Source organism: Chrysochloris asiatica, unplaced genomic scaffold (genome assembly GCF_000296735.1).
Source record: "Chrysochloris asiatica unplaced genomic scaffold, ChrAsi1.0 scaffold00128, whole genome shotgun sequence".
In the NCBI taxonomy this organism is placed as follows: domain Eukaryota; kingdom Metazoa; phylum Chordata; class Mammalia; order Afrosoricida; family Chrysochloridae; genus Chrysochloris; species Chrysochloris asiatica.
Window position 1 is genome coordinate 8319351 of NW_006408646.1, and position 11047 is coordinate 8330397.

Here is an 11047-nt window from a genome sequence, read left to right on the forward strand (position 1 = left end):
GCTTGGGGGTGGAGTGGGGTTTGAGGCACCAAGGCCTGAAAATGGGGCAAGGGTGGGGGCCAGGGTAAGCTCTGAGCTGGCAGGAAGTCAGGAAGGTCACAGGATCGGATGCACACTCAGGTGTCCTTGAGGCCCTGAAGAGGGTGCCGATCTCTGAGCCACCTGTTCCTACCTCACCCTCAGGTGTGTTGATGCCTTTCCTGGAGCAAAGGCTGGCCCACAGACACTGGGTGTGGGGGTGGACAGACAGATGGTTTCACCCATGCTGCCAGTTAGGACCTGGACCATGTTGATGTGCACATCTCCCTTCCCCATGGCGGTTCTGGCCTCAGCTGTTTGCTTGAAGGTTCCTAAGCTGGGAGGCCACTCTGCCCTGGCCACCTCCTGGTTGGGAATTAGGCGCCTGTGCCTTTAAATTCTCAGCAGGTTGAAATGGCTGATGACATCACTGGTTCCCGGGAGCAGAGGAGCTGAAGCCAGAGCCCGAGGGAGCCCGGGCTGCTGGGGGCTACAGACATGGAGGACCAGAACAGCACTGGCAGCAGGAGGCTGGGGACCCTGGCTGGCCTGGGCCCTCAGCCTGTGACCCATGGGGCACCCTCCAAGGTAAGACCCCTAACCCCATTCCTGGGCCCGCACCCCCTGTCCCCCCTCCCTGCCCCTCCACCACTGCAGGCACCCTGGTGCCCATGGCTAAGAGGTTGTTGGCACTCTCCTCTGCCCACTGATCAGGGGCTGAGCAAAGAGGATAATGTGGGGATTGAGAGGGTGGTGACTGGACACTGAGAGAGAGCTGGAGTTAGCCACCTCTAGGAGCCCCTAGGAGAGCCCTGGACTTAGCAGCAGGGTACCCCAGCTGTGCTCCAGGTTAGCTGTGTGACCTTGGGCAAGTTGCTTGTCCTCTCTGAGACTATGCAAAATGAGGAGGCTTGTCTCTGAAGACTAAAACTGTGACATCTGGGATGCCTAAGTTGTTAGTGCTGGAGGCGGTGTGGTGTTGGTGGCAGTAGTGGGGGCTTGCACAGTGGGACACTTGGAACCAAGGAGGATACCCTAAAGCTACCTCAAAGAGCCAAGTTTGGAGAGGGGCAGAGTCTAAGGTTCTCTGAACCGAGAAGGACATAGGATGGGATGCAGACAGAACTGCGTCTCTGGGAGGCAGGATGGAGCCAGAAGTAGACCTTCTTCCAACCTCCTTGGTAAAGGACCTTCATTCTATCTCCAGAATGAAAGGGCATCAGAAACAGGAGATGGATGGGGAAGAGAGGTCCTTACAGGACCCTACTCCCTTGCCCCCCCTCCACAGCAGGACATAAAGGGGATACCTGCTTGCCTGTCCTCACAGATAAGGAACACAGGCAGGGGGTAAGAAGGCACAGCTGGGGGCACAGAGAGGTGTGATACCAGGACAAACTTAGAATCCTGAACTTGCTCAGAATGGTAGAATCACACTTGGTAAGGATGGATTATTCCATGGGACTCAATGAAATCCTAGTGAATGTTGGTTTTATAACTGCAGAAAATACAAAAGCAAGACCCCCTAGAATATGATGTGACTAGGATCCCTTAACTCCACCCTTTTCCTTTATAACCAGGGAAACTGAGGCCCTGGGCAAAGAGGCTCTTACCTAAGGGTCCACAGAAGCTGTACTTGGAATCTACAGGGCCAGTCTTAGCTCCAGGCTCTTCCTTCTGAATGAACCCCGGAGATGGGAGAGGGCAGGGAAGACTATGGGCAAAGAATTTGGACTGTTTGGGGCAGGGGGTGATGAGGGTTCTTGGGCACTGTGTGGGAAAGGAACGACACTTAACAGGCTGGACCCCATTTGCCTATAGTGGGCAGATCTGGGTGTTAAGTCTTCAGTCTTTGTCTGGGAAGTAACAGAGACTACAGGGGAGGGTGGCTCAGGGAAATTGGCTTTAGCCACTTTCCTTCCAGGGTAGGCAGGGACTGGGTACCAGCCAGCAAGGCAAGGTGAACCCTCAGATTCAGGCTCACCCTCTGGCTCTTGTTTCCCCCAGTAAAAGGGGTTTCAGACTTGAGGGAGGGGACAAGGTTCTGTGGTCTATCTCCTGTCAGAGACAAACTGACCCACAGCAGAATGAATTGAGGTGAGGTATTAGGAAAAGTTTCCTTACAAAGCTGTGTCTTCATTAACTAGATAGGGTCTGCCTGGGTCACTAAAGAAGTCAGGGCACAAGTCCCTGGTCAGGATTACCCTGAATCTTTGTACTTGTCCTCTGTAAGGTGGGCTCGAGTTTTCCATTCCCAGTGAAGGGGAAAGCAGCCCCAGTGTCCTCGGAACCAAGGTTGGCTCTCATACCTGTGGGACCACAAGCAGCTATATCACCTTCATCAGAGGGACCAAGGCTGACTCTGGCATCTCCCCGATCCATCCTGTCTACTCCTGGGGTACAGAAAACATCACCTGCCCGCCACAGTTCCAGCCTGGCTCCAACATCTGTCGGCCAGCTAGTGTTATCTGCCTCGGCTGGGCCAAAGCCTCCCCCAGCAACCACAGGCTCCGTCCTGGCTCCCACCTCCCTGGGGCAGCTAGTGATATCTGCTTCAGCAGGGCCCAGGTCTCCCCCAGCCACTCTGGGGCCCAGTCTGGCTCCTGTTTTTAGGGACCAGAAGCAAGTGTCCCCCACCTCCATGGGACCCAAACCAGCACTGGCTTCTTCGGGCCTGAGTCTGACCCAGGCTTCTGATGAACAGCCCCAACTGGCCTCCTCTAGCCCCTCCCCAGTGCCTAGTCCGATTCTGTCACCCTCTCAGGAACAGGCCAGCACCCAAAACTCCATGGCATCAGCCTCAGCCTCTGTGGGATGGACACCTGCTAGACAAAGAGGCACCCCAGCACCTAGCTCTCTCCCCTCAACTGAAGGGCATCTCCAACCTCTGGTTCAGGCACCTGGTCCTGTATGCTCCTCAACCCAAGCCCATCCAGGTTCCAGATTCTCAACCTCCTTCCGAGCCCGACCTGAGGCCTCCCACAACAGCCCAGAAGACCCTGTCCTGCCTCGGCCACCCCACACCCTGCCCCTGGATGTGGGCCACAGCCCTCCAGAGCCTGGCACCCGCTCCCCTGGACTGCTGTCCCCCACCTTCCGGGCGGGGAGCTCCTCAGCCCACACAGTGCCTCCACCTCTGCCCAAACCACCCCGGTCTCCCAGCCGCTCCCCAAGCCGCTCCCCCTGTGCTCCCCTAGTCCCTGAGGTAGCCGTCCCCAGACCTGGCCCCCAAAGTGCAGGGCCTGGTGGACACCGAAGCCCCAGTTTTCAGCCTCAAGAATCTCCAGCCCCAGTCACCACCTCGCCTCCTACATCCACATCACCGTCCTCCTCTTGGTCAGCACAGCCTACCTGCAAGAGCGACCCTGGCTTCCGGTAAGGGGTAGGCCCTCTCCCAGGAAAGGTTGTTGGGGACTTGAGCTCTGAGACTAGTCATTCCTCCGGACCACTCACTTCTACTCTGCCTCATTTTGCCTAGCTCAGGAAGAATCCTTAGAGGTGCTAGGCTATTTTGGAACCTTCATAAGACACCATCCCCACCTGAGGGGGTTCCCCAGGGAGAGTCCAGTAGACAGGATAGCTGCCCCGTGGGATCTTCCTGCCTCAGTTTATTTCCCCAAAGAGAGCCCTGTAGGAGGGAGATGACAGTGAGCAGAGTGGTGCCCAGCAGTAACCCCTCCTGTGCCCCGCCCCCAGGATCACTGTGGTCACGTGGAACGTGGGCACTGCCATGCCCCCCGACGATGTCACGTCCCTCCTTCACCTGGGCGGCCGTCATGACAGCGACGGTGCCGACATGATCGTCATAGGGTGAGGGGACAGGGCCTGTGGACCCCCTCCTAAGTCTCTTGACTACCTCAGACCCCCGCCCATAACCCGACACCCTCACTCCTAGGCTGCAAGAAGTGAACTCCATGATCAACAAGCGACTCAAGGACGCGCTCTTCACGGACCAGTGGAGCGAGATCTTTATGGACGCGCTGGGGCCCTTCAACTTCGTTCTGGTAACACCCTCTCAGCCCCGGGACCTGCCGAGACCCTGCAGGATTTCTGGCCCCAGCTCCGCCTTGATTCACCTGGGGCCCTTGGGTCGCTGGCTCCGGGTCCATTAAATGGGAAAATGAATGAGGAGCAGACCTTACGGCCCAAGTAGAAGGCAGGGGCGAGCCAGAGGCATCGAGTCCCACTCCCTTCGCCTTCCTTTGCAGGTGAGCACCGTGCGGATGCAGGGCGTCATCCTGCTGCTGTTCTCCAAGTACTACCACCTGCCCTTTCTGCGGGATGTGCAAACCGACTGCACTCGCACCGGCCTGGGCGGCTACTGGGTGAGTGCAGTAGCGGCTGGGAGGGCACACGGCGGGAAAGGGGACAGAGATTACCCTTCTCCGCTACTTCCCAGGTAGTTTTCCCCACAAGCTGTACTTCTCCCAAGTCTATGCAATGCACTCAATTTCCATAGGCCCCGCCTCTTTCTGGTCTTTCCCTAGGACCCGCCCCTCTCCATGCCCTTGGTGCCCGGTCCACCAAGTGAATGGTCTCACCACTCCGTGCTTAGGTCCCGCCCCTAACCCGCCTACACCTGCCTTTTCCTTAGGGCAACAAGGGCGGAGTGAGTGTGCGCCTGGCGGCCTTTGGGCACATGCTGTGCTTCCTCAACTGCCACCTGCCGGCACACATGGACAAGGCGGAACAGCGCAAGGATGACTTCCAGACCATTCTCAGCCTCCAGCAGTTCCAGGGGCCCGGCGCTCACGGCATTCTTGACCACGAGTATGGACTGGGGCGGGGCCAAATGGAGGTGGGCGTGGCTCTGAGGGGTTTCCGAGGCGTCTGTTGTTGTTGTTGTTGTTAGGTGCCATGAGGCGTGGCTCTTGGTAATTTGTAACAAGGAATAGTTTATCAGCTTGGCTGAAGTTCGTGGGAAGAGGTGGGTGGATGGCCCCAAAAATATGTCTAGGAATAAAAACATAGGTGGCTGAGTCAGAACAGACTCGAAGGCACTTAACAACAACAATAAAGAGTTTGATGGGGAGTGATGAGGTCTACAGGTCGAACCTTACTGAATTAGGTGCAGGGCCTTGCTGAGAGGCGGGGCTTAACTTTCTCCTAGACCTTCCTGTGCAACTGTTTGCAGTCCCTCACCTACCTTACGCAGAGCGGGGGAGACCCTCACCTCTCCAGCTTCGCTCCCTCTCACACCGGCCCCATGGTTGGGATTGGAGGGGATCTGAACTAAGCCCTTCCACCACATGGACCCCGCTGACTCCCACCACCCAACAGCCTTGTGTTCTGGTTTGGAGACCTGAACTTCCGCATCGAGAGCTATGACCTGCAATTTGTCAAGCTCGCCATTGACAGCAACCAGCTCCACCAGCTCTGGGAGAAGGACCAGGTGTGGGATCTACCTGACCGGGAAAATCCCTAAGCTTACACAGCATGCCTAGGACACACCAGGACCCTTGTATATGGTCCTTGCCCACACCTGCTCTGCCACCTCCTGAGGTCTACTCAGACTATTGTCCAATTCTCTCCTCTTGAACCCTCACAGCTCAACATGGCCAAGAACACCTGGCCCATCCTGAAGGGCTTCCAGGAGGGACCCCTCAACTTTGCACCCACCTTCAAATTTGACGTGGGTACCAACAAATACGATACCAGGTAAGATCAGCATTGGGGTAGGGTGGAGACAAAGGCTGAGGTCTTTTGGCGAAGGAGACTTGGGAAGAGGGACAGGAGGTGAAACTCAGGCTACCCATACCCACTGCAGCGCCAAGAAGCGGAAGCCAGCCTGGACAGACCGTATCCTGTGGAAGGTCAAGACTCCTGGTGGGGGTCCCAGTCCCTCAGGACGGGAAAGTCACCGGCTCCAAGTAACCCAGCACAGCTACTGCAGCCACATGGAGTACACAGTCAGCGACCACAAGCCCGTGGCCGCTCAGTTTGTGCTGCAGGTAAGTTCTGGCTTTACCTGCCCCTCCTGACATCCTCACATCTAGCTCAGCATCCCTTGTCCACAAGTAGCCCCTTGCACTAAGGAGCAGCATCCTTTCATGTAGCAGACTGGAAATGGAGTCATGATCTTCATTTCCAGATGAGGAAACAGAGACTTGGAGACACGACATCATCTGCCCAGAGTTTAAACAGCTAGTAAGAGAAAGAATTAGGACTTTACTCTGGGCCAATCAGATTTCAGAGCCTATAGTCCTGGTGGCGCAAATGGTTAAACACTTGGATGCTAACCAAAGGTTAGTAGTTTGAACCCACCTAGCTGCTCCACAGGAGTATCTGCTTTCATAAAGATTACAGCCAAGAAAACTCTTATCACATGAGGTCTCTGTGAGTCAGAATTAACACAATAGAACAACAACTATTTCTACTAGTCTTCTGTATCTTCCTTCTATGTAATGCAACCGGTGAGATCAAATGTATATTCCTATCCTATGTGGCACTCTTTCATTATTTACTGAATGCTTATCATTTGCCAGACACTATAAGAATGATGAAAGAATCTTGGTGGCACAGGGGTTAAGTGCTTGATTACCAACTGAAAAGTTGGTAGTTCAAACCCACCACCTTGCTCTGTGGGAGAAAGATGTGACAGTTTGCGTTTGTAAAGACTTACAGCCTTGAAAACCCTATGGGGGCAGTTCTACTTTGCACCGTTTGGTTAACTCTGAGTCAGAATGACTTCATGGCACTGGGTTGGTTTGTTTTATTGCTTTGTTTTGTTTCATTGTGGGGTTTTTTGTTGTTGTTTTTTCCAGGAGTGATGGAGAGGGGGGAGTAAAAATATTCAACAACAACAAAAAACTAAACTCTAAATGTGGTGGTGATTATGTGCTGTGGAGTCGGAACCGACTCATAGTGACCCTGTACAGTGTTTCTGAGGCTTTAAATCTTTATGGGAACAGGAAACCTCATCTATCTCCCATGGAACAGCTGGTGGTTTTGAACTGCTGACATTAAGGTTCGCAGCCCAATTCGTAACCACTACACTACCAGAGCTCCTTCTAAATAGTCACTGTAAATTAGCACTGTATTTAGGGTTGAGTCACTGTAACTTAGCATTGAATTTAGGGGGAAATCTTAGAATATGAGAGAACAAGACCTGAGGGACAATCCTGCTTTTCAATAGGGAAACCAAGGCTTCTGAAGGAAGAGGGTGAGCTCATGCCCCCCTCCGATGATGTACAGGCTTCATGGCAAAATGGGTTAGATCCCATCTTTGCAGCTCTGAAACTCAAGCCTCTCTGATTTTCTTGATCCGATAAGGAGGAGCCTGCCAGCCAGAGAGTGTTTACTTTGGTTACTTTGTCACATGGTCTATATGAGTAGGACATTGGCCAGTGTCTTCCACAGGGATGGAAATCTGCCCACACCTGGCCTCCTGTGACCTTTAGTAAAGGGCTTGGGCATGAAGTTTAACCTCAATCAGGAACCTCGCCTTGGGAGCCACTCCTTTTGGGCACCCCACCCTATCCTTCTCTCCCCATCCAGAGGCCTCTAGAAATGTCACCTTTGAGCACCTACCATATGCCAGGCCCTGTGTAGGGCACTGCACATTTAGACTTCCTTTGAATGTTTCAGTAGGCCCTAGACATTCCAGTTCTTCTCCCGGTTTTATTGGTGAGGGAAACTGAGGCTCATGGAGCTTAGTTAGCCCCCTTGTTCAAGGCAACGTAGTGGGGAGGTCAACCCTGCAAGGCTTTGGAAGAATGATTTCTTCTGGAGTAGACTGAGAAGCTAAGGAAGGAAGGAGGGAAACCTGAAACCAGATAAACTGCAGAGCAGACAAAGGCCTGAGGCTGGCACTACCTGATCCCTTCCCTCCAGGACAGAGGTGAAGTCAATACCTGGCCACCAGCCACCTCCACCCACTCAGGTGGCCCCGATTAGCCGGGGATGGCCCTGGAGAGGAATGGGGGAGTGGATACTCCCATTTATCATTTCTCCTCACAGATAACTACTTGGCAATAGTCAGGGTCCCTTCATACAAATGGGGAAAACAAGTCTTAGGATGGGTAGGGGCTTGCCTAAGGTTACACCACAAGTTAATGACAGAGCCCACATCTAATGCTCTTACCCTAGAATACCCATTGCCTCATGGGACTTTGCCTGCCTCCCTTGCTGGCATATAGGCAAATAATTTATGGAGCACAAAGGCCTTTTCTTTCAGTTGCTCTGTGCTCATGCTGAGATCCAAAGCGCTAGGTACATGGGATACTACAGGGTTGTTCCTAATGTTGTCCCTACTTCCACCTTGCCTGGGCAGTTTGCCTTCAGGGACGACATGCCCCTGGTGCGGTTGGAGGTGGCAGACGAGTGGGTGCGGCCAGAGCAGGCTGTGGTCAGGTACCGCATGGAAACGGTGTTCGCCCGCAGCTCCTGGGATTGGATCGGCTTGTACCGGGTGAGCAGGGCTGGGGTGATCATTCATTCAGGGCAGGAAAGGGCATCAAGGTGGGATCACTGGTTTGTCTAATCCTCTCTCCCCAGGTGGGTTTCCACCACTGCAAGGACTACGTGGCTTATGTGTGGGCCAAACATGAGGATGTGGATGGGCACACCTACCAGGTACTTAAGGGAGTCAGGAGTCCCCATTGCCTTTAGGGGTTTAGAGCTTGATTTGGGGGTCCCAGAGGCTGCCTCTCTGACTCTAACCTGGGCCAATATCCGGGGCCCACCAGGTGACATTCAGTGAGGATTCGCTGCCCAAGGGCCATGGAGACTTTATTCTGGGTTATTACAGCCACAACCACAGTATCCTCATTGGTGTCACTGAGCCCTTCCAGGTAAGGCCAGACTATGAGCGGGGTATGCCCAGAGACCCTGCTCAAAGTCCACAGCCTGACTTCCCTGAGAGGTGTGGGAAATGTAGTTCTCTAGTGCTGCTATAACAGAAATACGAGTGGGTAGCTTAACAAACAGCCATGTATTCTCTCATAATTTAGGAGGCTAGAAGTCCAAATTCAAGGTGCTGGCTCTAGGGGAAGGCTTCCTCTGTTGGCTCTGGAGGAAAGTCCTGTCTCATCTCGTCTTCATGTAGCTTGGCATCTCTCTTTCCCCATCTCTACTCTGTTTCCTTGTTTAATCTCTTTTGTGTCTCAAAAGAGATTGACTGAAAATACACCCCACATTAAGCCTGCCTTGTAAACACGACAAAGACAACCCATTCCCAAATGAGATTATAACTACAGGCAGAAAGCTTACAAGACATATTTTGGGGGAACACAGTTCAACCCATAATGGGAGGGGGGACTCCAAGGGGTCTTGGTAGCTGGGCTAGGGCAACCCAGTAATCATTGTTTTTCCCCAGATCTCTCTGCCTACCTCTGAGTTAAGCAGCAGCAGCACAGACAGCTCGGGGGCCAGCTCAGAGGACGAGGATGACAGTACCCTAGAGCTGCTGGCACCCAAGTCCCGCAGCCCCAGCCCTGGCAAGTCCAAACGGCACCGTAGCCGCAGCCCAGGCCTGGCTCGTTTCTCCAGCCTCGCCCTGCGCCCCTCATCCCGAGAACGCCATGGTGCCAGCCGCAGCCCCTCTCCTCAGAGCCGCCGTCGGCCCCGGGTGGCTCCTGACAGGAGCAGTGATGGTGGCAGCCAGGGCAGTAGTGAGGAAGGGCCCTCTAGGCTGCCTGGGCCCTGGGCCTTCCCACCAGCTGTGCCTCGAAGCCTGGGCCTGCTGCCCGCTTTGCGCTTGGAGACTGTAGATCCCAGCAGTGGCAGCAGTTCTTGGGGACCTGATCTGAAGTCATCGGCTCCCAACAGCCTGTCTCCCAGCCCCCAGGGCTGGCAGGGTCTAGAGGAGGGGGGCCTGGGACCCTGAGGGCTGGAGTGGTGACCCACCTGCTCACTCTGCCCCAATTTTCCGCAGACCTGCCTGCCTCCCTTCCATTGCTGCTCCAGCTTGATCTACACACAGGGGGTGGTCCACTGAGGTCCCCCAAACTCAAACCCCGCATCTCAACTGTGACAATCAGCCAAGCCCTGTCCTGGCCTCCATCTGGGATGGGGGGAGGGAACTCTGGCAGATGTCCCTTTCTGGACATCATCATTAAGAATTAAATTCTCCAGCCTACTCCCGACTCTTTTTTAGTGGGGTAGGGGTAGGTAAATCAGGGATATTCAAGAAGCAAATGGATAAAAGAACTGACATTTATGTTGCACACACCATCTCCTTTAATCTGTACTATAGTCCTACAAATTCAGTGCCATTTTTAGACCCATTTCACAGGTGAGGAAACTGAGGCCTTTAAGAGCATCTGTAAGTCTCTGGAATCAGACACCTAAGTGCAGTTTGGCAGTGCACTGGAGGGCAGGGAATTGTGTCCTAGTTGCTAAACACTAGGTACATGCACCAGTTCGCTTCATCCTCAACAAACCTGTACTGTAGCTCCTGTTTGCAATCCAGGCTCAAAGTGGGGTGGGAATCCCTTTCCCAATGGCACAGGAAGAATCAAATTTAGATTTAGAGCAGAAAGAAGGTGCAAGAGCTGTTAATGGCCCTCCCCACAACCCCACTGGCATGAAGGGGAGTTGGGAGGCCCCTCGCCAGTGTCCCTGTCCTGGAAGAAGACACAGGCACTTCAGTGACATTCCTTATTCCTCACCTGCTGTCCAAGCGTCCCTGCAGCAGCCAGGTGCTGGGGGTCCAGTGGATAGGTCCGTGAGACTTGTTCGTTACATAATGAGCATTCCTCCCAGTAATTCCTGAGCTGCTACAATAAGTTAACCCCTCCCCATGTTCATCTGGTTATGAAGGTCCATGGCAAAGCCCAAACCCAGGGCCTCAGAGTGAGCCTCCTGAACACCCCATCCTGGAGCAGAGGGATTGTGTCCAAGGTCCCCCAGAGCAACAGGGAGACATAGATCAGCACATGGGCATGGGGTCCTGCCCTTCCAGCTTCTCACCCCTTCCACAAAAGCCTCTGCTAGGCTTCAGTCTAACCCATGGAGAGGAAACTAAGGCCCCCAAAGCCAGCAAAGCCAGGGTCAAGGTCCAGGCTAGTGCCCAACAAAGCTGGAACGAAGG

The 11047-nt window shown here is 54.1% G+C and overlaps 1 protein-coding gene across 2 annotated transcripts; it reads left to right on the plus strand.

The window, feature by feature from the left end:
• The first annotated feature begins 516 nt into the window (after positions 1 to 516).
• On the plus strand, positions 517 to 9841 carry INPP5J (inositol polyphosphate-5-phosphatase J). 2 transcript variants are annotated; one of them, XM_006869262.1, is made up of 13 exons: positions 517 to 606; positions 2249 to 3390; positions 3712 to 3825; positions 3911 to 4019; positions 4224 to 4340; positions 4610 to 4785; positions 5296 to 5407; positions 5564 to 5673; positions 5783 to 5966; positions 8288 to 8425; positions 8512 to 8589; positions 8703 to 8807; positions 9332 to 9841. In XM_006869262.1, the coding sequence occupies exons 1-13, from the start codon at positions 517 to 519 to the stop codon at positions 9839 to 9841; spliced, it is 2985 nt and encodes a 994-aa protein (XP_006869324.1). The 2 variants fall into 2 exon arrangements, with proteins under 2 accessions (XP_006869324.1, XP_006869325.1); XM_006869263.1 differs by having other exon boundaries at positions 2249 to 2310.
• Positions 9842 to 11047: the final 1206 nt, after the last annotated feature.

What these genes read in the sequence shown, in the direction of transcription:
- INPP5J (XM_006869262.1), top strand. Translation starts at nt 517, where the DNA reads ATGGAGGACCAGAACAGCACTGGCAGCAGGAGGCTGGGGACCCTGGCT. An exon ending in TGGATGGGCACACCTACCAG is followed by an intron (nt 8,590 to 8,702) that starts GTACTTAAGGGA and finishes GGGGCCCACCAG; the next exon opens with GTGACATTCAGTGAGGATTC. An exon ending in GTGTCACTGAGCCCTTCCAG is followed by an intron (nt 8,808 to 9,331) that starts GTAAGGCCAGAC and finishes GTTTTTCCCCAG; the next exon opens with ATCTCTCTGCCTACCTCTGA.